Genomic DNA, 25648 nt, shown 5'->3' on the forward strand with positions numbered 1-25648 from the left:
ACTATTTTCTCTGGTTGCACGAATACAACGTTATTTGGTTTCTGAACATGTGAGGCGCTGCGCCCCGGCTGGATTCACATCAAGGCATGGTTCATGGCGACTTGTACAAAATTGCGATCAGCTGTGCTCCGTAAGATGCCTTCGAAGTACCTTCTTGTGCGTGTGGAACGTGATGCATATGTTTGCAACGCGCGCTGGCCCTGTCAACAGCGTGCCGATGCCTCTGTACCATCCTGTGTCAAAGTTGGACTGAAAGATTACAGCGGATCATTGCTCATTGAATCGGTTATTTACTCTGGCTCCAAGCATCAGACGCTTAAAAGAAAGCGTGCGCTTTTGCAAATGGTTGTTGTTTCTAAAAACAATAAACCCTCTACAATAGCGGCAATAGAAGCGGGTCAAGGTAACGGATGTTAACCGAAAAATGAAAGCCGCCCGCTTGGCTCCTTGAAGAGGATAACCTTACGTGTCAGCGTGAGCAAATGCACCGAAATCGTGTGTGCCACGGTTTCGGTGTGTACTAAGGAGAAAATATTACGATTGAATACGATTGGGAGCTCTGACCGCGAGAAACAGCTGCCTAGTTAAGGTCATCCTCACAATCTTGAGAACACGGATGTAGGTGTTATCGCTCGCATGATAATTGATCAACCTTTCAGCTCGCGCTGCACCTCGTTTTGCGTGTCCATTAGCTGAAGTTTTCCGCGTACTTATTCTTTGCTTCGAGCGGACGCGACCTCCCAGTGCGTGTCAAGTTACGTCATAAGTTCGTGTGCGCGTAAACATTCGTTGTACTCTGCTGCAGAGAGGGGAGCCATCCTAAACCATGGCCTTCGCTGGTGCCACCAAGATCCTGCAAGAATCACCACCCATTACTCAGTCGTGCCCAGGGAAAAAGATCCTCGATGGAAAGGTAAAATATATTTCGTCCAAGAAACGAGGAAATGAGAGAAAGAAAAAAAAAGTTTTCTTGTATTGATCGAGCTCCGTAGATTAGGGGGAACTTTCAGTGCTTTTAGAATAGCATGAAATGTTTGCCACCACTTGCACAGAATCACGCGGAGTAGCAGTGGTTGGCAACTGTAAAGGGAATGTTTGCATGCATATTCAGCATGCATATATGTTCAGCAGGTAGGAAAATAGAAAAGATTTCACTGGAAAAAGAATGCTGTAGTGGTTGAGTACCACTATATTGTAATGTGTGTGTTTCATTGTTTCTTTTCGCACTTATCATTAATCCAAGCAGTACTGCGCCCTCTTAATTTCTGGGATTGACCAAGCATGAATGGCAGATAACAAAAAAGGAATGGGATCAAGCAAAAACATTTGAGTCCTTACATTATCACTGGCCAAAGTTTGGATAGTGATGCCTGTAACGTTCAGGCAAAGGGAAACAGCTAATGAAATTGTCCAAGACCAAAAGTTGAGTGCAAAATGGACCAAGTACTGAAAGTGTACTTCATTTATCTGAATGGGTAACTTCTTTCAGGCAGTAGTAAGATGTAAAAAAAATGAATGTGCACACATCCTGATGCATGTGTGTGCAATGCACTTACAATCAGCCGTTTCTTATTATACATTCTCCCTATTAAGGTTGTGTGTGCAGGTCATGAATTTCACCTCATACTACTCTCTGTTATGTTTCGGTTGTCAGATATCGTGCTGTGACATATACAAACCAGGTAGGCTGAAGAGTTTTATAACCATAGCACTTGCTGAAAAAATGAAAGTGACCACAGTCAGCTAGGTTTCTGTCCTTGCTCATTGTTCTCTACCAGCATCGGTCACGCAGCACTAAGTGTAGGCTGACACTGTTCTAATGCCATAGAAATGAAAGCGTAGAGTCAAGATAGAACAGAAAGAAACGCTGCTGATTTTCCAGCAAGTTTCACTGTAAAATGAACATCAACAGAAGGCAAAAATGTTCCAATTTGCAATGATGCTTATACATGTTGTCACACTTTAGAAAATGGTTCCAGTGTTTACTAAAAGTTTCTTTTGTTTGCTAAAAGCAGTGGAGGCACAGCTGCCGTAGCGCCAAAATCAGTTTGCATTGGGAAATTTTGGTCATGAGCATTTTTCAGTTTTGCAGTGTTTTTTCAGGATTCTGCTTGTATAGTAAGCACACATGTGACAGTTAAAATACCCAAAGTTTCTTCTCAATTCATGTACTGCCTCTGTTGATGTGTTGCCATCCCATGGTCATTTCACACACTAAAATTTACTAAATGTCATGTATATTGGGAAAAAATAAACAAATTGTCTTAAAACGGATATTTGCAATTCGCTGATCATGACTACTAAGTGATTGTGAATAAGTTTGGTGAGTGTAACATGTGATCAGTTAAAAAAAATTATGTTGAAAATGATCTCAGAACTTTTAATTTTAGCTTCGAGCCTCAAGTTCCTCTCCAAAAGTGGTATTTTTTTTTCTCAGACTTTGTCATAAAGTTGTTTTCCTCAAATATGAGCACCTGTCCCCATCTTCGGCCATCAACACAGAGAAAAGATTGGGTGCATAGGTTCACTAAGTGTGGTGCTTACAAATACCACTTAGTTTTTTTGCAACTCCAGTCTGTTTTGGAAGCTCTGTGGCTACGGAAGAAAAAAATGTACCTGATGGTCCACACGCATTGTTCATTGCTGCAGGAGTGGACATGACCCGTGCCTCCGATGAGTCTGACGTGGTCATCGTTGGTGGTGGGCCAGCAGGGTTGTCGGCAGCCATTCATCTGCGGCAGTTAGCCACCAAGGCGGGCAAGGAACTCCGAGTCTGCGTCGTGGAGAAGGCCAGTCAGATTGGTAAGTTACTATAGCTTTCTCCTCTTGTTTATAAAGACGAAAGCCTTAGATGCCTCACTAAATGCAAAAATTGACCGATGTCGTCGGCGGTGGTGGCGTCAACACGAGTGATGCAAAAAATCATCATCATGTGATGACGTCACCATGTGACATCATCCCATCATCACCATGTGACGTCATCCTGACGTCGCATAATGTGGTGTCACATGACGATCTCGTCATGTGACACCACGTCGCCGACGGGCCGATCACAAAGGCATTGCAAAACCAGGGGAGGTGAAGAAAGTTTATGAAGTCGAGAGTTTGATGGAAACCCACCTGAGCCAGGGAAAGACATGGACGAAGGAAACACAGCGCCGACCAAAAGTAAAAATATATTCTTAAAAAGATGTTTCAACTCCCACACGGGAGCCTTCTTCAATGTGAATAAGGCTCCCGTGTGGGAGCCGAAATGTCTTTTTAAGAATATATTTTTACTTTTGGTCAGCGCTGTGTTTCCTTCGTCCGTGAAGAAAGTTTGCAATGCTTCTGATCCTGGAGGCAGTACAAAACCATGTCGGGCAGAAAGCTTCCGAAGGTGAGCGGGGAAGGCCTACTAGTTGACTTAGGCGAATGTATAAGGGACCCTGTGAGTGTTTAATTTCTTCTATTTGGACACACTCCAGATGCATCATGCTCCATGCAGGAGTGGGAACATGAACAGCTTTTGTTATTAGGACAAGGCTCAATTTTCCATAATTATTAGCAGTGGTAGATTTTTGTGTAAAGTGACACTTTCATGTTTAAAACTGTCAGGTGGGGCTTTTAATCACTGCATGCAGAACTTCAGAGGAATACTAACACACATTGCCAAGTTTTAGAAACGTGGCAATGCACTCCTCATGCTTTTTAAAATGCGGCACCCGGACACATACGAGGCATTTCAATTATATACTAAGTGGCAGTGGTGTATCAAGGGGGTTGTTTGGATGGTTCAAATTGATGTTCGGAATGTAGCACCTTGTCGAAGGGCAAGATAGAGTGTATAAAAGACATATAAAAGGTAAAATGGCATCAAGATGGGATGAATTATATGCAAGAGTGATGTATGGTAAAGCGACGTCCCAGTCACAGTGATTGTCAGAAATGCACATGGCAATGCACATTTCAATTAGTGTACGATACAGGCATTTGGTGAGGCCCTTTGTTTTAGGGTGGTGCGCAGTGGAAATCTTGTGTTCTGTAGAATAAGAGCAGTGCAGATCAGCAACAACCTTGAATAGAAAGCAGTGGCCACGATTCGTAAGTAACTGGCAAGGGACACCGTGGTGCAGGATGATGTTTTAGAGTAAGGAGGCGGCGACATCTGTAGTGCGGCTGGTTGGCATTGCTCGTGTAATGGCATATCTTGTTGCATAACCTGTTGCTACGGCGATCCACTTGTTTCCTTTGATGAAAATTGGAAGAGGACTTGGGAGTTCCAAGCCCATGTGATTCAAGTTTGGTTCTACTTCAGAAATTTTCATTTGAGGAAGCCGTCAGGCTGCAAACTAAAATGGGTGATCTGATTTTTATTTTTGCTGGTTCTTTTGTTTGTGGGTTCTTCATCCCTGGCATATGAAAATGAACATATACGTGTCCTCACAAGTCAGAGTGGGCTCTGCGGAATTGTTTTGATTGGCTGCTTCTTGCTGCAGGTGGTCACACCCTTTCCGGAGCCTGCATCGAACCTGGCCCCCTCCAGGAGCTCTTCCCTGATTGGAAAGAGAGAGGGGTGGGTTTTCACTCTTAATACGCTTATGTTATGTTTAGCTGTTTATCTTGGAATGCTGTCATGGTTGTGCAAATCATCAGTGAAATCATAAACGTGACAGATAATTTTAATAGCATTCTTCCTTACATATTTGTTAACACAAAAGGAGCATACTTGTAGCTTTAGATAAAGCTAAACCTTTGCAGGGGCACTTGGAAGTGAATAGAAGAATGTGGATTTTGGCTTTCAACATCAACACAAGCCTTATAACGATCAGTGCATAACAATAGGATGAACGGGCACGGGGAGACACAGTCAAATGGGTACCTTCCATTAACATTAAAAAAAAAAGTCCATTCTTGTCTCTTCATGTACTTCATTTAGAATTGCATATTGGTCATCATAACGAAAAACCAACTTGCTAAACGCTGCACATTAAGTTCAAGCATACTCTGAGCGTATGGAAGACATTAGAAGGTGTACAGGTCAAGGTGGGTGGTGTCGTTGCTTTGAGAAAGGCTGGTAGAGGTCACTTTACCCTCATACGAGTATGGGGTGGGATTGACATCTATCAGCTGTGGTAACTTGGCCAGTCAGTGGTATTAGAATAGCATAACTGTTGCCCTACACATGCGCTACTATGCCTTTTCTTCTTTCACTGTGCACATCCAGTGCCCCTGTAGAATTCCCCTGCAGTGTGTATCTTACTGCCTTGGATAAAAGCCGGGCATTCAATACACACAGCATGTTTGGCAACTTATTTTGCTTCATAAGGTACCCAAACTGGACTTTGTTTTTGCTCCATGGTCGTCATTTTCATACTTCGCGAGCTCGTAATCAGGCGTAAGCTCTCATCCTTGCTCCTATTTCCGTCTCATTGATTTAGCAGAGTGGACCCTGCACGTTCTCGCCAACATTTACAACATATGCCTGTGAGCATGCCTTCTATGTCTTGGCCGGAGCAATAGGCAAGCTTGGGAACCAGTGGTGGACATAGGAGATTCCTCATGACGGTGCCTAATGTTACAAAGTCATGCACTCACTCTCTGCTTGGAAAAGAGCAGATGCTGCCTTCACATTCATATATCTGTTTTAAATTTTCAATTTCTGCATATTTTAATTCACTGTATGCATTGTGTATGCATACACTTTTCACTGTATGCATTTGTGCACACCTGAGATGTAATTGCTTGACACAAGGCAGGCTCTTCCGAGTGAAAGAACCTGTTTTGGAACCAGTGCTATGGTATTCCATAGCTGCTGTGCAAATATACTTTCTTGAACAAGTTTGCATTGTAAGAAAGTTTGACGTTAATAGCACAATCAGAAATTCCAGCACAGTTGAAAGCGTGTATCTTATACTCTTAAAAGGACTGACAGCCGTTTTTTTTTCTCGACCCAGTTTTTTATGTCGAAACAGAAAGCTCACTCTTTGTAGTGTTTGTAGCTGCAGCGGTTGATCCCAAAAGCACGTGATTATTTTATAAGCAGTATCTTTTTTATCTGAAAAGCCTCTAAACATGTACGAAGGCGTCCTCCAGCAACACTGTGAAGCGATAGCGATGCCAATAGCCCTCCTCACAAACTGTTCATTGCGCTTAAGGTTCTGCTTGCACAGGAGTGAGTGAAACTGTGGTTAACGACCATCATACTGATATTTTCAATCGTTTTTTTTAATAATTATAAAAGCAGGTAGAATAACTTCTCCGAACACTCGTCGTCACATGAGGTTCCTTTACTGCATCGCGAGTCAGGCGCTTGTAGCTTCCGTGATTAGCTCCGGCAACGTGCTGCTGATCGCGGAGGCCATGAGGCGCTCTGTGTACATCTCCAACTTGTCGGCAGGTGCCACCAGATCCTCAGCTAACTATGTTCATGCTGCTGCTCATGAGCATTAGATCATATGTCAAGCGAAGGCGGTGCCACTGTTCTGCTCAGTACAGATGAAGGCATATCTACACGCTTTAAGTTAGAAAAGATTATAATAAAAAGTGGGCTGCATTTCAACGCTAATATAGAGACAATAGCGTACACCAGTAAAAAGTCCCGTGATGACCATCAAGTGCATCTTCACTTTTTTCCCACATGAAGCGCCAGAAGTAATTCTGAGGGAAGAAATAAAAACATAAATCCATGTTTAATGAGAAAAACAAAGTTCGTTTTAGACAATACAATAAACAATCTTTCCATTAGTGGTGTTTACTCAATTCGTGTTCTGAGCGCTTGCCTTTAAGGGGGGACACTGCTCTTAAAAATTTTGCTTTATTTCTTGATTGATTTTGATGAAACTTGACAACTTTATGTATATTTGTGTGCTGATTTCAAATTTTCTAGTATAATGTGTAGTTTTTAAAATACAAAATATTTCATGTGCCTATTGGGGAGCAAGATTATTTCTAAACTGAGTGCAATACAAAGTAAATCAGCATATCACAATAATCTGCAATCGGAACAGTGTGCAGTGCAACAAAAATGGATGTTCTAAACCCATTTGAACAAAAGTTATGGTATGTTGAAGATTCGCGAGTGAGTCAATTTTAAGGTGGATTTCACTTGTGAATGTTGGACATACCATAGCTTTTGTTCTAATGGTGTTAGAACATCCATTTTTGTTGCACTGCACACAGTTCAGATTATCATGATATGCTGATTTACTTTGTATTGCACTCAGTTTAGTAGAAATCTTACTCCCCAAAAGACACATAAAATATTTTGAAACATGCACTAGGATCCTAGTGCATGTTTCAACCATCATAACAATTTGGTAATTGTGGAGCATGAAATGGACATGCATATGCTAAAAATTGTTGAAGAAAATGAGATCCTTGCAGTTATTGCTCGTAGAACAGCTGAACAGGTGCTTAGCATTGTAGACCAGTAAACTTTTGTTGTACAGGCTTTCTCATGTTGTGCGGTGTTAGTGTAACTTTTATCATTACTTTGTTTTCTTTCTGTTATTCTTTTTCTGTGTAGGCCCCGTTGCACACGCCGGTGAAAAAAGATGAATTTTATTACCTTACTGAAAAGTCCCAATTCAAAATCCCAGTGTTCAAAGGTATGTTTGTTAATTTTGTGTTCTTTTCTCTCTTCCCGCTTGCTTTTGCAGGCAAACGAGGAGCCATTTATACAGTCAAGCTTGGATATATCAAATCTAAAGGGGATCACAAAAAAAAGTTCGGTATATAAGTAATTCGACGTGTAAGATATTTTATATATTGAAAATATTTCTATGGGATTTCACAACTGTTCGATATACACAAGAATTCATTAGGTTTGGGTTCGATATATGCGGGCTCGACTGTAGCAGAAACCTCGTAGCTGCTTAATGTACAAATTGTTATAGTTACCATAATAGGCCCTTTTCATAATTGTAAAGCTAGCTTCCCTGCGATGCATTTAGCCCAACTAATGGCAGCTAGTCACTTCTGTAAACAGCATGTTCAAGTGCAGTTCGCTTGCACTATCACGTGGAAAATGTAGCCACAGCTCTTACGATACAAAAACACATAAGTGACAAGCCCCAGTACATGCATCTAGGACCTCCTCTCCCCTTGAAGCATGACAGGTGTCATCATTAGTTCAGTGAATATGCAGCACAGGGATGCGCAGTTGTGGATTATGAAAGGGGTTTATTTAGCCATGTACAGTACTCACAGATTGAAAAGTGATATATATATATTTTTTATTATGCCTGTTATGAGCAATTGCCAGTGATAACCGTGTCATGACACCGCAAACATGGCTGTTAAAGGTATTGTTGACTCTGATACTAGTGTTCGAGTCAAAATTATGCCAATATGACACGAAATGTAGATGCTGAGAAAGAAACTATGTGCATTACTTAGCCCTGAATTATCGTGTTTCAATTCGTGAGTACTGTCCTGTTACCAATGTGCCCAACATTCTATTCTCGTTATATTTAAAAGGGAGAATGCTGCTTTTAAATCTTGCACATTGTACAGTGAAACCTCGGTGATACGAATCTCACGGGACCACCAAAAATATTCGTATCATCCGAAATTCGTATCACCAGAAAGCATGGAAAATTAGCATGCGACAAAAGAAAGCTGGCGTACATTTTCATTTATTGTTTTTCAGGGCCGCAGCAACATCAGGAAGAACCCTGAATGATTGTCAGTTAAGTTTTTAGATGTCGGCAATCACACCAGTACTCGTAAATATACGGCCCGTACGCGCATATTTAATTAATGAACCAGGTGCATTGTGACCCACAACAGCAGTAGCCCCTTCCAAATTTTAATATGCTTTTTTTGCATGACGCCGGAGTACTGCAGCGAAAGTAACAAAAGAAGTGCTTTGACGCGATGAATCAAGGCCACAAAATTGCAGCATCACAATCCTGTGTTATGATTTTGTTATTGCGGAGGTGTTGGGGATGTTTTTTGGGAGATTTACAGCCGTGCCCGCACAAGTGCAACCTCAACGGTCGCTCATGTTGACGTTCTGAGGCCTTTCGGTCCTCGTCCACCTTTCATGGGATATCTGATGCACGAGGCAGGCACGCGTAAACACAGTACAACGACAGCAGCTCGCATTGACGCGTTAGAAAAAAAAAAGCATGGCACTAATGTCCTCTGTAATCTAAACGGGAAGGCACACGGAGGCACATCAGAGCCTGAAAGATTCGCGCACACAATCTCGGAGGCCGTGACGCATCTCTGAAAGTTTATTCTGACCGTAAGAAAAGTGTTTTTCTTACACCATGATTCTGACGATTTGGCCGCTCGGTGCGTATGCCCACGCTTGCGTTCCCATGCTCGCACTTGCTTGGCGTGTCTTCTGCGACAGCGCGGACAGCACTTCTTTGTACCTGGGCGGTAGCGTACGTTCATATCAAACGTCGCTGGGTGAAAATCGGTTCGCAACAACCGTACTCCATTACACTGCAGGCCAATGGGCCTTGGCCGGGACCAATGAAAAATTCGTATCACCCCGAAATTCGTATCAGCTGTGACCGTATCACTGAGGTTTCACTGTATATGCATGTGAAAACACTTGTTTATGGCTTTCAGAATTGTTAAAACATGTCTGTCTTACTGTCAGTTACAGTTTCTTAGAAAAACTATTTCACTCGCCATTGCATGTAGGCTTTCTGTAAGCGCTGTTTAGGTTGGTCGGCAGTGTGTGGTTTGAGCGTAATTTCCATCCTCTCTAAGCAACAAAAGCTAAAATAGTAAGCTTCCCTACGGTTCGGCAATATGCATAGAAGAGATGTCAGTGCCATATTTGCACCAGATTTTCTCACCAACATGTATGCAAATTGGCAGAAACATGGGCCGCATATGTTTTTACTGGAAAACAAAATTTTGCGTTTCTCTGCCAAACATTAGGTTGGGTTGGGGGTGTACTTTGGTTCGCTGTTGTGTTCGTAAAACCCAACATTGTGCTTTTCGTTTGCAGTGTCACGGTCCCAGCAATTCGCAGCTTTTTTGTCTCCTCTTGTGGTGCACAGGTCTGCCAATGTATAACCATGGAAATTACATTGTAAGGCTTGGAAACATCGTGGCATGGCTTGGCGAACAAGCGGAGGCGTTGGGCGTTGAAGTCTACCCAGGATACGCTGCCCATGAGGTGCGTTCCACCATTTCTTTCACTCTGGCATTGCGTAGCATCCTTTATAACAATTAAAACATTTTCGCCTGTATTTTCGGTTGTTATCTTCACGTGAATTTCAAGCATAGGCGTACACAGGGTTCTCTCCATTAGATTGATGGGGGGGGAGGGGGGTTCCGCACCTCTCCACCTATTCTTGACCTCCTCCCTCTGAAGCCCTTATGATCAGAACGCAGTGCAAAGACAACGAATTAGGGGGCATGGACCCCCCCCGCCTTTGTTGACCCCTTGTGCACATGCCTATGATTCTAAGGGCCTCTGAAACAGAGTTGCCATTTGGTACAATTTAGACTTTCGTAGTACCAGTGTCATGCTCTTCGCTGGTTTCAGAAACAGCAGATTACTTGTTGTGACTTGTTTTTGCACATTTATATACATGTGGCTAAGAACCCTGGGAGGATAAAATAAATTTAGAACCTTCTGCACTGACTTTTTGGCGAATCAGTTATGTGGATGCCCATGAAGGCATTGGTCCGGGCTCAAGTCCTGGACCAGAACCATTTTTTTTTTAGGCTGAAAGCCGTTTTTTCTGAGAAATGCATGCAGATTTTCAGGTAGCTTCGTGTTACAGACAGGTGGTTGACAATTTTTCCATCTCACCAACTTCTTGCACAGCACAAGTGTTGGTTTTAAACATTTCAGTAACTAATTCCTAGCAGTGATTTTACTAGCAGATCTATGTAATTACATGCCAATATTCCCTTAGATTGGGTTTTAAATTAATTATGGTTGTCTGGTCACATTTTGTTGTGGAGCATACTAGGCACACTATAAAAGTGCTCGGGTCATGATATTTCGCAGATCTTCACCCCTTTGCTGAAAGACGCGTGAAATAGTGACTCAGCCTATGTCTGCAGGTGCTGTACCACGATGATGGCAGCGTCAAAGGTATTGCGACAAACGACGTGGGCATAGCAAAGGATGGCTCGCCGAAGGTATGCATACAGTGTACTCCTAAGTACAGCACTGAAACGATAACAGAATCCATCAATTATAGTTCTCAAGTGCCAATCCTATTTGTGGGCATGCTTTGGGTATTAAGTCGGGGCTTAACTGGTTGGTTTGCCACCTGTTAATGGCTGAAATGTCACATCGATGCACTTTTGCTAATTATTCCTTAACCCTTTGAGGGTTGAATTTTTTCGTGAAATGCAGTCCAGAAATGTGGAATCTTTTTATTGCTGAAATAAATTCTTTATACAATTCTGTTCAAGAAAAAAATTGGGAAAATTTTTTTGCATGACTGTAAAGTGACAGAAAAATCATTTTTGTTGTTACATACACATGGTTTATTTGTAGTAACATCAAGCATAATCCTAAAAAAAGAACACTTATACGATTTTTTATAAAGAAAAATTATGCATTGTATTAAACATAGCTCACAGACATTCCAAAATAAGCGCACCAGAGTACTTTTCCGATAAAAAATGTTCGTGCTCCTCAAAACAGGAAACACAACCATGGCGGCAGCGTTTTTGTAACTTAGCACCGCACGGAAGCAGATGTAATCGTGCCCCAGGGAGCAATAAACGATAGAGTCACAAGCGATCACCCTTTGAGAGATTAGAAACCAGACAGCCAACAGCTTTGCGAGCGTGAGAAGCGATAACCACCCAAAAGACAAAACCGAAACCAGCCACACCGCATGCGCGCATTCTGATGTGCAAGTGAAAGCCATCATGCCGCTTTGGAAAACAAAACAAAAAAAAGGAGAAAAACATTAACGCAGAGACATCGGCACATGAAAAAAATTCCCCATATTCCCAAAGCATGGCAACATATGCCAAGCAAGAGAAATGATCGAAAAAGGCGCGCATTTTAAACCAGCTGCATCGCGAACGCTCTCGGATGGCCAAGCGATAGTTTGCACGCTGCTTTGGGAAGCAAAAAAAAAAACATTGTAGAGACATCAGCACATTAAAAAAATTTCACGTATTCCTGAAGTGTGGCAGCACATGCCAAGCAAGAGAAATGATCGAAAAAGGCGCGCGTTTTAAACATACAGGCAATGGTGTGCATATACGGCAAAAACCCTTTGGTGCCTGTTAGGTGGTGTTGTACATGTATGGCAGAAAGCCTCAAAGGGTTAATAAAAAGTATTTGATATGGTATATATTGGGTAAAGCTGCCGATCGTAAATGCTGTCTGTGTTTGGTCTTGCTTACAATGCAGTTAAATGCAGTTATTGGTGAACATTTTTGTTTGTACAGTAACTGGCAAACAATGCTTTGTAGTTTTGCTATTCTATGGCCGGGCTAGAGGACACACCCACGTGTTCCTTCATATGGCCTGTGCTTCATGGCTATCAAGTGTGTCTTGATGCGCATTGTGCATCAAGACACACTAGCCATCGAGACAATTTTGTTGCCTATAAATCTGTAGAAAAAGTATTTTTCTAACACTGCTTGCGAAGTGTACGCATCTAAGTAGCAGTTTCCACATGTTAGCACAGTGTTTCAAACTCTCCCCTCCTGTTGACGTGCAGGAAAATTTTGAGCGAGGCATGGAGCTGCATGCCAAGTGCACCATCTTTGCCGAGGGCTGCCATGGGAGCCTGGCGAAGCTTTTGTTCAAGCGATTCAAGCTGCGCGAGAACTGCGAGCCGCAGACGTATGGCTTGGGTCTTAAAGAGCTGTGGGAGGTGGACCCTTCCAAGCACCAACCGGGCCTCGTCATGCACAGCATTGGCTGGCCACTCGTGAGTAGTTCTGCTTGTGACAGCTCCTTGGCAGAATGGTAGCTTGGTCTAGTCGGCGATTCAATATCGACATGTTTGCACAGCACAGATTCAACGAGGACAGTGCCTGTGTTGGGTCCTCTCCTCTGTCCTCGTTCAATTTGCGCTGTACGAACATGTTGGAAGTTCCTTGGCATGACAGTCCCTGGTCTGACGCACTGCCGGTGCTTGTAATCGAAATCTGTTGCTTGGATTGTGGAATACTATTCATAAATGGTGCAGTAAGCACTGCATGCATGGAGGAAAGAAAAAACTTGGAGGAAGCGTCACGTGACAATCCTGAAGCCCAGCCACAAAAAATGAAACGGGACCATGCTGGGAATTATGACCGGAGCATGGAGCATGAGGGGGGAGTGGTGTCGGAGGAGGTTGGCTTGTGGACACTAGGCGCACGTGCTCGTTAATTTTTGTTTTTTCCCATGAGCTCAGCGATAAGAAAATGATATAGGAGCATGAGGGGAATTGTGACATGAACACAAGGAAGTAGCAGCTTCAGAGGAGGTTGACTTGTGGGCGCTAGGCTGCTCCATTCTTTTTTTTTTTCCTCCATAACTGCATGTAACCATAGGCAATGGAATCGCAAATTTCTAGGGGTGTGCGAATATTCGAGTTTCGAATTTGAATCAGATACTACCTAACCGAATAATTCAATTCGACTTTCGAATAGCTGGTATTCGAACTTTCGAATAATTCGACAGGACGAATATCTAAAACGCGACAAAGGCCAATGGTGCAACTTGGTGAAGGTGGGGTGGCTAAAACTAACGCTAACATTGTTACAATAGGCCTTTCGTTAAAACTTCCACCAATTTCCTGGTTAAAAAATGTGCACATGTTTACTATACAGGAGATTATGTCATTTCAGCACGTAAAAAAATGAAACACGAGAAAACTTTAAGGCGTTCTCAACTTCACTTCCAAAACGAAGGTACAGACTTCTTGCATAGTTCGGTTGCGTATGCCGCAAGTGCCGTAAAACGTCCCGACTTTGGCACGCGAAACCCATGAGGATTGGCTTCACATGTGAAAATTTTATCGTGCTGCGCAGTCACCACTGCCGCACTGCACCACTCGTTCAGAAGCTCCCGTCGTTCTGGCGCTCAATCAAAACACTGCTGTGAAAGGGCGCCTGAAGATTTTTGGGCCCAGAGCACCCATGGCGATGGAGCACAATAACGTGACCGTTGTCAGATGAGCCGTATTGTACGACTATATGACAAAAAAAAACTATAATCGGATACAACTTAAGAAGTCAGGAGAGGCCCCGCCCAGACGACCGAAGTGCGGCAGTCGATCGCCTCCATGACGACAGAAATAATCCCGCTCATGCATGCGCCGATGTTCTCCGAAGGTGGAGCCACCAACCGTCCCGCTCATGACGTCAGTCCCGAGTGCGCGCCCATTGGTACAGGCTTGTGTTCATCCGCCTTTGAGGAGGAAGTGCCGCTGACTTCTAAAGTTGTATCCGACTATAGCTACCATACCACCCTCTGTTACTCAAGAGGTCAAGAGTGGCGTGGTTAAATGGAATGGTGGCTCTTCTATCAACATGGTTGTGTGGCCATAAAAACTGAAGAAAAAAAAGCTCCCGATCAAGCACGTAACAAACCTGTCACGACGCCGCAGCTTTCTTGATTTTTCCTTTGCCTTGATGTAACTGGCGGTGCACGCTACAATACTATTCAATATTCGATTTGATATTTTTGGCCACTATTCGGCACTATTCGATTCGGGATGAAATTTCACTCTTCGCACACCCCTAAAAATTTCACATAGATTGCTCGCAGGGTTCTTGAAAAAAGAAAAGACTTGCAAGTTTGCAACTCATGAAAAATTCCGTATCTGTGGGGAGACACACTCAGCGTTTTATGTTTCACCTTTTCAGCCACTGTGTGTACCCTACTGTTTGCATTTTTGAAGGAGCTGATGAGAGGGTCCTTTGAACATGAGGATCAAAAAACTATCTTCCTAAATCATCTTCCGAAGTCTCCTATTGTTACATGCGTATTTATGCCCTGAGCTATCGTCTTCGCCGTAATGCCAGCTTGTGTTGTATTTTTGTGCTCGTGATGCGTGGCATCTGTGTGCTCCTCTCCAGGTCATTTAAGTGTGTTCTTCGTAACTGCATAGTCCACAAAAGAAATGTTTTCTAGCAGGACATACCCGCTTTTATGGGAGTTCTTTCCAATACACGTTTTGCCTTTTGACTTATCAACAATTCTGTTGGTTGTAAATCTGAATGTTAGGTTGTAAACATTGGCCGTTTGGCACTGGTTTTCTGCTTTCTTCGACAGTTTATCAACCACAAGCCAGTGTCTCCTACTTGAAAGCAAAATGCAGACCTTTTGGATTTTCGAATAGGTTTCAAAGCTTTCCAAACAAGCGCTAATTTGAATGTTGGAGCCTACCGACATAGCGTCTTTAAACATTACAGCTGGAAATAATATAATTCGTGCCCTTTGCTTCCAATATGCAGGTTGAATGCAGTGTACACTGATGCAGGGTTCCATAGGTGATCTATTTGTATACGGCCAGTCCTTATCATGACTAACACATATTTAGCAAAATACCGCATACAACGAAGTCATCTTCATGTTTTTTTTTTTTTTTGATGGTGTGTGTGCTTTTTTCAAAATGCCTCTCACCAGGTTTGGGCTCATGGTAGCCAAGGTTAGGGGGATGAGTGTCTGCTTTGGCAGTGAAGCTTGCCGCTCCTGAAGGCACAGTAATCGTACAGTTCTGACTTCTGTAACAAATCACTTTGAAAAATGATTTCGGTAAAGCCTTCCCTATATGGCACATTGCAACTTCTAGTGTGTAACCAAAATTCGCAGTGGCACCCAGATAGAGGTTCTTGAAATAGAATATTGGAGTCATCTCTGTGTCTCATTGTCTGACTGTACAAAAGTAAAACAGGTTCATTTCGCACTTACTAAGCGTTGCGCCAACTGCTCTTCTGCTCTCATTTCAAAAAGGTTTTACAGCGCAAGAACGATTAGGAAGGGACGAGACAACAGAGCTAAAGAGCGCTGACTTCCAACTAGTCTTTATTTCGATAAGAAGTGCATATATACATGGCAAGGGAGAGGGCGCTAGACAAGAAAAGAAAGAAAGGATGTACAGGTGCTGCCATTGTTGCCTCATCATCTCCAATACAGCGCGCATATCACCACGTGTGCCCTAAAACCCAGCCAGGTAATCAATTTCTTGATTTAGAAGCGCAATAGAGGGAGCACTAACGCACTTATCTCCTAGCTTATGTATGAAATCAGCTTCAATAACTTCGCGAGTTAGCTGATCCCTATGCCTCGCCATCACTTTGCTCTGATTGAAGCCGGGTGTACACCCGCAGTCACGGCAATGAATGCCGATGTGACCCTGGACCGTGTTGAAGACGTTATTGTGGTGTTCGCGCAAGCGGTCATTTAGGCATCTGCCCGTTTGACCAATATAGCTTTTCCCACACGTCATAGGGATCAGCTAACTCGCGAAGTTATTGAAGCTGATTTCATACATAAGCTAGGAGATAAGTGCGTTAGTGCTCCCTCTATTGCGCTTCTAAATCAAGAAATTGATTACCTGGCTGGGTTTTAGGGCACACGTGGTGATATGCGCGCTGTATTGGAGATGATGAGGCAACAATGGCAGCACCTGTACATCCTTTCTTTCTTTTCTTGTCTAGCGCCCTCTCCCTTGCCATGTATATATGCACTTCTTATCAAAATAAAGACTAGTTGGAAGTCAGCGCTCTTTACCTCTGTTGTCTCGTCCCTTCCTAATCGTTCTTGCGCTGTAAAACCTTTTTGAAATGAATCCACACCAACTTGCCCAAGCGTCAACCCTTGCTCTTCTGCGACTGAAATGTTCTTTCACCTTCTGCCACCATTTTATAGCACAAGGACATATACGGAGGATCGTTCATGTACCACCTAGATGAAGGTGCCCCCCTCGTGTCTATAGGCTTCGTGGTTGGCTTGGACTACCACAATCCATACATCAGCCCCTACCAAGAATTCCAGCGGTACAAGACGCACCCCCACATACGCAACATACTCGAAGGGGGCAAACGCATCGGCTATGGGGCAAGGGCACTCAATGAAGGTGGCCTGCAGGTACGTTTCCTCGCTCATGTCAGAGCCTTGTTTGTCACGTGGGGCAGGAGCATTGTTCATGTGTCATTCCCATTCCTCTATGTGCTTTGTTTTGTATGTTCACTATGGCAATTGTAGCACAGTACAATAACCACTGGCCTAGAATAGCATCATATGTTGTAAGCCATTCTTTCCTGTACAATGCAGTTCTCTGTTGGTGCTGAACTTGGGGTCCGGCCAACGGTGCAAGTTTGACTAATATTTGACAGCAGTGTACGAGTGAGCTAGTTGGTATATTGTAATTTAGGTTCTTTTAGCATGGAATAAAAGTGTGTTGCAGAAGATGCAAGACCGAGCACTTTGTACAAACTTGAGGACCTACTGCAGTGACTTATTGCCTGTGTTGTTGAGCGCAACGCCGTGGCTTTGATTACCAGCGGTGACGGCCAAGTTTCAGCGGGGGCTGAATTCAACAGCAAAAAAAAGCATAACGAGCTTTGTGTTCCTGTTAAGAATGCAAAGGTGGTTCAAACAAACTTTGCCAGACACGAGGGACTTCTTACTAGATACATGATCGGAGGCCCTTGCTCATGTTACATTATGCAGGATTGTTTGCATGATTTTTGGAATGATGATAATTTTAACTCGTCAAAGCATGGTGGGTCGTGCTTATAGCCACCATTTCTGTAAATACTAATTACTTTTTTTTTGCACGTGATAAAATTTCTGTGCTGTGATTGTGCACTAGTGTTTCTCAGGCTTATGTTTCCTAAATGCAGGTCAACTGTGTAAACTTGTCTCTGATATTTCTGGTAAAAACATTTCTCTGTGTAAAAACGTGGAGCCTCTTGCAGCACCAAAGTGCCTAGGTGGCGTGGGAGACTGCTTCTCTAGAGCAGCGTAAGAGAACTGCTCAGCAAAGTCACATAGGGAGTTCACAAAACAATTCCTGCATGTTGCTTGTATCTGTTCATCACCTTTAAACTCTCTTAGTTGCTATGAAGAAGTAAAATTCGATTTACTCAGTGGCATTTTATACGTCTCCTCTTGCAATCTTTAAAATAATACTCTGGTAAAGGAAATATACTGCGTAGTGGTAGCTTTCGTCGGCTCTGACATTGCATGACATGTGACATTGCAGAGCGTCCCGAAGTTGACATTCCCCGGTGGTTGCCTGGTTGGCTGCAGCCCTGGCTTCATGAACGTGCCCAAGGTGAAGGGCACCCACAATGCCATGCGCAGTGCCATGCTTGCAGCTGAAGCCGTGTTCGAAACTTTGACGGGAGAGAACGCTTCTCCGACCAAAGGCGAGTGCTTTCAGGCATGATTTGTAGTTGAGCGACAATTGCGCGACTTGCAATTGACCTTAGCCAGCCTTGGCTAAAAGAGGACGATCACGGGGGCCACGTGAATTTAATGCAAGGGAGAGAGTGCTCCAGGCTACTGGGCTCGAAAGACATCGTGAACCTGTGCTGGTCAGCTGCCACTATTAGCCACTGTCTGGGTCAATGAACATGATAGACAGCCTCCGTTTACCGGCTGCCTACACATTCGTGGGTACGTCAGCCACATTCCAGTGTGTACAAAATGCAAAAACCGCTTGATTAGTTGATTGAGCCACGTACTAACAGAATTAATCTGGGGTCCTCAACTACGCTGTCTTTCATTTCTCCAGTGGTGCTTTATAATGTTATAATTTACGCTATGAACTCCACTAACACATGTACCATTATCCGAAAATGAAAATATTTGTGCAATGTAGTGGCATAACCTTCAGTAAGAGTAGCTTTTTTAATATAAATTTCCTCTTACATTTGTGTAAATTAAATTAGTTTGCGAGCATTGTAATGCAGTGTCATTCCACTTGTAACAAAGCAGTACTGTAGCTCCCACCCACTCACTTGGTGGTGTAAATTACCCCTACCACCTAGGGTTACTGTATATGATACCTTTACGTAGCGCAGTTGCACATATGTCCACCATCTTGCCTGGTTAGCAAACAGAGCTATGCGGCAAAGCAGCACTCCGTTTTTTTTAGGCTACATGCCTAGCGTGTCACCGATAGACACGTTTGGCGTGTTGCCGACAAGCGATGATGTTGAGTGGCAATGACGAGTGTCCATCCAGTTCGCTGCAGCGCCAGTGTCAGGAAATACAGAAACGGGCCTGAGCATCAGCTTCTTTGCAATGCACTGTTGCTAGCAGTGATTGAAAAACAGACGTGCAATTGTGCTACCTGAAGTACAGTAACTACCACCACCGAGACGGCAAAAAATTATGAGGCCAAACATAGCTGTCAAAAGAAGGAAAGAAAGAAACATGTCAGAAAGCCAAAAGGAGAAGTTTTTCCATCAATTACTGGTACTGGATGAGCAAATTGTCGCTGTTTGCCGTCAGGAGTGCCGCTGCTGATGGGAACAGCGGCTCTTTCATCAACAATCGACACTCCAAAGATGGTGCACATGGCTCTTATGGGAGTGTCGATCATTGATAGAAGAGTCACTCTTCAATTCAGTAGTGGCACTCCTAATGGTGAACATAGGCTTAGTAAAAGTTTAAAAAGAAAGAAAAAGTTAGTATTTTTCTCCAAAACAAGCATGTGGAATAATTATATTGTCACGAGGTATGACGTCGAAAAAGGCAGCAGTTGGCGTGTCCAAGATGAAACTCTTTATTTGACCGAACTTGTGGCCGGGAAACGGAAAGTTAAACTACAGCAATACACACTGTACACTGATAGCGGCGAACAGAGCGTCGGCTATCGATAAACTGAACCACGGCAAGGCGCGCCGACATTTTATAGATGCAGCATCGAACATTCGAGCCTTGTCGCTGGTGGCCACATTAGTTCGAGAATAACCTCAACTGTTCGTGTTTGCACGCTCAAGCCTATAAGAAGATTCTAAGATAATCTGGAAGGTTCCCATGTACTATTAGCGCGTGGCTTGCACAAGGCGGCGGCTACGCGTGCAACGGACTAGTTACATAAAAATGGCAAAAAGATGTGCGCTTGGCAATATGCTACAGGTAGAGCTGGCGAGCCAACGTAATGATCTTACCACGCTGCAGTGTCCCCAATTTCTCGTTTGTCTCACCTTTACTGGCGGTAAATGTCTGTTTTGATTGTAGGTTGGCCCCCAACTTTGGATATCAAATCTGAGTATGATAGGTCAACCTGCAATAGTGTAAATAAATGTGGCAGTTTCGTAAATGCCATGCAACTTTGTTTACAGGTTTGTCTCATAATGGCTTGGTGAGTTTTTGTCGAATAATTTCATGTGTATAATTCTGGTCCTCAGGTTTGGAACCAATCAGCTACGAGCAGAAGCTACGTGACAGTCCTGTGTGGAAAGAGCTCTACTCTGTCCGGAACATCCGGCCTTCCTTCAACACTCCACTGGGTGTTTACGGCTCGGTCATATACACGGGAATCTTTTATTTCCTTTGCCGAGGCAAGGAGCCCTGGACGCTGACTCACAAAGGTAATCATGTTCAATAATAAAAAATTGTATCCCTTTCTTCTTAGTTTGGTTTTGCTACATTGTGCTGTTAGAAGTCGATGTAGCTTTAATTACGTGTGAACCTCTATTCAACAAACACAGATACTATAATGAATATCGTATATGACAGCCATTTTCGTGTCAGATAAGGCTCCGTTATATTGAGTTTTAACTAGCGGTGTGCGAATATTCGAAATTTTGAATATTTTTCTAATAGTGTTTGCTATTCGATTCGATTCGCACTGGAATTTTACTATTTGAACAATTCGAACTTCCCAAAGACAAATACAGTCAATGTCTGATTGGAAGTGGTCCCTAGATTTTCAATGTGCTTCACCTCATCACACCCCCGTATTGCGGCAAAGCTGGCTTTCAAGCTCCGCTACTGTCGCAAATGTATTCTCAAGAAAACGCTGGTTTCAACAGGGAGATGAAAGATGTGGCAGAGTTGGGGGCTCAATTAATGCTGTTTTGGGCCTGAAATTTGGGCAGGAAGTCTGAAAAATTGGACGCCGAAGCTTTTTAGCATCCAAAATTTCAGATGTTCTTATATATCGACATCTACGAGGCAGATTTGGAACTCCGGACTTGAAGGGAGCACACCCTTGTCCGCCACTTCAGCTGGCTTCCACAGAAGTTGAAAGGGAGGAGAGGCTGAGGAAATGGTATCTTTGCCTATCACGTGTAAAGTGTTGTCGGCAACACTTTGGTTGCACCAAATCATGTACATAAATACAATTTGGCCTCTACATTGCCTCATTCTTGATAAGACAACTATGAAACACCACCCCGCCAGCGCTTCATCAACCTAGCGAAAAGAAACACTTTCATGTTGCTATCTCATAAGAATATACTTAGGGATCCTCTCCAACTTTTTTTCTGCAATTTCACTTCGAAGTATTCGAGAAACATTCTAGATATATTTGAGAAATATTAGAAAAATATTCGATTCGCACCAGCACTTCAACATTCGAATTTGCTTCGCACCCAAAATTTTGCTATTCGCACAGCTCTAGTTTTAACTCTATGATGAGGTGGATAATTTAATTGTGCAAGCCTGTCAAGCTTGTGTCTGGCCTGTAGCACAAGTAAATCAGATTTCTGGCTGCCAGTACTTCCAAAGACTTCACAGAAACTTTAGTAAAAGTGTCTTGTCAGTGCATGTTATATTAAGGTTTTTCCAATTATCCAATTCCAGTTATGATAGTAATGAACAGCTGCTTGTTTCACAGACTGGTTAAGACAAGCGTGTTTCAACTGGCAGTAAAGTTCTCCCACTTTCGTTATGGCGTAGTGTCTAATATGTATCAATCTTAGTTTGGTCAGTAAGCACATTTCACCATGTTATGTTTAATAAAAATGTGTTTTTCTGTCTCCCGTTTGCTAGAATATGGCTACTTTGCCGTCTTCATTGAGGCCTCATGGTTGGGAAGGCTAAAGAGACTTGTACATGCATTACAGAAAAACTGATGCTGTGTTCTACATTTTACCGACTGTCAGCAAGATCCTTCCACTTATATGTAATGGTGTTTTTGTGCAGTATAAGAACAAAGATCCCATTCTGCCTAGCATCACGGATTATGTTGCATTAAACGTTTCATGCGAATCCTACTGTAACTCTCTGTATGCTATGTTTATTGCTTGATGTAGCTAAATAAATAAATATATAAATATGATCCCCACTGAAATTCATGTAGTGTTATTCACGTATATGTTAAAATTATAATCTGATATGCATAATCGTGCTGTGAATGTCATATTCTGCCAATATGAAGGTCTTCAGGGTCCCGGTCAAGCTGCCTAGGATAGCCTTTAGCCCTGAAGACCATCCAGAATTTTCTGGTGAAATAAACTGATTGATTGATTTACACTTCTTGCAGGAACTGACAGCAGCAAGCTCGAACCAGCCAAGAATTTCAAGCCGATCGAGTATCCAAAACCAGACAACGTGGTGTCGTTCGACCTGCCGTCTTCCGTAGCGCTGACGGGCACCAACCACGAAGGAAATCAGCCACCCCATCTGACTCTTCTGAATGATGAAATCCCTGTTGAGCGAAATTATGCAATCTTTGATGGACCAGAGCAGCGATTTTGCCCTGCAGGCAAGCGGAATTTGTTGTGTGTTAGTTACGAATGTGATGTAGTGCTGTCCCGCACTTTATGAAAGGCAACACTAAATTTTTTCTATGGTAAAAATATAAAACAGTGCTTTCTTAAACACAAGACAAAGGAAGAAGACACACACGGAGCTGTCTCTTCTTCCTTCGTCTTGTGTTTAAGAAAGCGCTGTTTTATATTTTTACCATGGAACCTCACCAACTCACCCAATTTGCGTGCCTTCTTCACTAAATTTGTGTTGAGTGCGACTTCAAAACTGACATGTGTACATATATCATTTTCAGCCTCATTTATGTCCACACAGCATGGCCACATTTATGTATAGTGCATAACATGTCTTCAGCTTTGTATCTTAAGATTAAAGACAACCAGCTGCTTTCTAAAGGTATTTTGGATATGTACATAAAGTACTCCATATATTAGCCCATGAAAGCCATTTTGATCATTTTTAAAAGACAGTTTATAGCAGTGGTGTACGACTGAAATAGTAAGTGCATCCAGTCTAATCTCTCATTTTTATAATCTACATTCCTCTCCTAATCATAATCATTTTTTCCCTGTTCTTACTGAACTAACAGTATTAGGCATTGAATAAAAATTTGTTATATCAATGATGTTGCTATAAATCTGGGTTTTACTATGCTACTGTTTAATTGCAAAAATTCAATGTTTTAATCGTGAAAGGAATATGTAGCATAAAAACTACTTTCTCAAGCCTGAATGTGCAAACTTGAACTGCGTCAGTCTTTACTACTACTGGCTTTACTAGTCACGCTTTACGACTGGCATAGCTGTGCCTTTGCTGAAGTAATCACACAGGCTCAAACACGGTGACTCTGACATGGTGTGTTAGTAAGGCTGTTTGTTGGCCATGACTAGCCATAGAAGATTGTTACTACGGAGTCAATTATCATTGTCTAAGTTCCTTCTGAATGTGTTTTTATAACTGCAAGACTGTTTGAACGAAAAAATAATGGGTGGATTTCTTCCAGTAGGAGATCGTACATGAGAGCAAGCCCAAATTCAAATCAGGAGACAATTTCACAATCTAGTATCTTGGCCTTTTGTATGGTAAGGTGATGCTACAGCGGCATTTTGATACTTTTGTTGAAAACAGCCCCAAACCATTTTTCTTTTCGTCAATGTGAAATGACAATGTGAGACATAGTTGACTGTATCTTGGAGATAACTTGTCAACATTGAATGCACCCATTTTAATTGCACTTTCATTATTTGTCACCACTATCATCACACCGATTAATTAATTTCACTTTTTGCAGGTGTGTACGAATATGTGCCCAAGGAGAAAGGTGAAGGTGTGCGACTGCAAATCAATGCACAGAACTGCATACACTGCAAAACGTGTGATATCAAAGATCCAAGCCAGAACATCAACTGGGTCACACCAGAAAGCGGTGGTGGTCCCGCTTACTCAGGAATGTGAACCAGCAGCCACGAGGCCTGGCCAGCAGAAACCAAGCGTACTCGGGCAACCAGAGTCAACAAATTCAACAAGGGGCAGCGGAAACCGGGCTAGGTGTATATTTTTAGCTAAAAATTGAGGATAGTACTCGACGGTGTACAAATAAAGAGAATTATTTACATCAAATACTCCGGAAAAGTTTTTTTTGCTGCAGAGCAGCATATCAAGTAAGTAGTCCCTGTTCTGTAGCTGTACATTGTAACATCGCATCAATCACGAAAGCAATGTTAAATCTAACATATCAAGCTCTTCTCAGTCCTGGTCGGAACTCGGCGATTGGTTGGTGCTGTCGTCCTCCACAAATGGCCACGCGTGGGCAAGCCTCGAGTTGCACTTGCTCGGCGTCAGTAGCCGGCACGCCTGCTGTCTGTGCTGAGGCTGGTTCTGGGCTATGGCGCAGATGCGGCTCAAGAGTGCGCTCGAACTCCGCGTGCCAGCCGAGGACAACTGCAAGGCTCTGACGTTCTGAGAAATCTTTGTGACAAACCAGGCAAAGCACGGGCACAAGCTCTGTGCCATACAGGAAGCTTGCTGTGCGAGATGCAGTCCCTCATGGAGGAGTGGCACAGTAACATGGTGTTCAAAGGGTTTGCACAGGCACTTCCACATGCAGCGGGACACTGTCGCTGAGGAACAACAGAAAGGTGCGAGCGAGTCGTCGACGCTTGCGAGGGAGCCGAGAAGCCGAAAAATTGGAATGGTGACAGTTTCTTCCCCAACTTGCTGCAAAAGGTGAGTCAGCATGCCCTGCTGCTTCAATATTGCAGAGCATGCCTGTTCTGAAGACAAAGCGAAAGCATTCAGCAAGCCTACTACAGCAGCAAGCAGTACTGTATCCTCAACTGTGCACAAGTCTGCCAACACATCGAAAACAAAACCTTCATCACACTTTTCCGCGCTTAGGGCGACCCTCTCTGCGACAGAGCTATCTGTCGTTGGGATGCAGGTTATGGTTTCGTGTATGCATTCACCGAGGCCACGCAACGACAATATAACGGCACTTGGGACAACTTGTGCCAAGTCGCAAGTTTTTCGTTTGCTCGCGTAGTCCCGTAACACGTCAAGGTGCGCTAGTCCACTGTGATCGCTCTTGGCACTCTGCAACGCGTGAATACCATACTGCGATGACAACCAAGCCGATCTGTTCGAGCCCCTGCTAAACGTAACGATGCGTTTCGGTGCTGTAGTGGCAACGCCGCCGTTTGAAGTAGAAACGCACGGAGCGTCGCCGGTTGACGTTGCCTGCTCAACCGTTTGCTTGAGACGGGTTTCGATGCCTTTTCCGCGAAGCTTTTCCTCCAACGTAGCCTGTCGTATGGCGCAGCTACGTAGCTCACCATCTTTGAACTCAATCTGCGCTTTGAGGTCGTGTCGTTCTTTCGCAAAGGCATCGGCTTGTGCTTTCAGCTCGTCTTGCTTGCCAAGGCGTGTGTCGTGCAACTCCTTGCTTAGGGACGCAACCTTACGCTGTAGCAGTTGTATCTGGCCGTCTAAACTGTAGCTCAGGTCCTTTATCGCTACACAGGAAATTCCGTTGCTAACATTGTCGCC

The 25648-nt window shown here is 43.3% G+C and overlaps 1 protein-coding gene across 1 annotated transcript; it reads left to right on the forward strand.

Annotated features, from left to right (window-relative positions):
• The first annotated feature begins 18 nt into the window (after positions 1-18).
• LOC119383273 (electron transfer flavoprotein-ubiquinone oxidoreductase, mitochondrial) lies at positions 19-24225 on the forward strand. Its single transcript, XM_037651338.2, has 13 exons — positions 19-130; positions 806-913; positions 2650-2802; positions 4479-4555; positions 7508-7589; positions 10008-10126; positions 11026-11103; positions 12654-12866; positions 16799-17017; positions 18138-18303; positions 20296-20478; positions 22377-22598; positions 23895-24225. The coding sequence occupies exons 1-13, from the start codon at positions 94-96 to the stop codon at positions 24056-24058; spliced, it is 1821 nt and encodes a 606-aa protein (XP_037507266.1). The 5' UTR covers positions 19-93; the 3' UTR covers positions 24059-24225.
• The last annotated feature ends 1423 nt before the right edge of the window (positions 24226-25648 follow it).

The sequence above is a fragment of the Rhipicephalus sanguineus genome, chromosome 2 (assembly GCF_013339695.2).
Source record: "Rhipicephalus sanguineus isolate Rsan-2018 chromosome 2, BIME_Rsan_1.4, whole genome shotgun sequence".
NCBI classification, from domain to species: domain Eukaryota; kingdom Metazoa; phylum Arthropoda; class Arachnida; order Ixodida; family Ixodidae; genus Rhipicephalus; species Rhipicephalus sanguineus.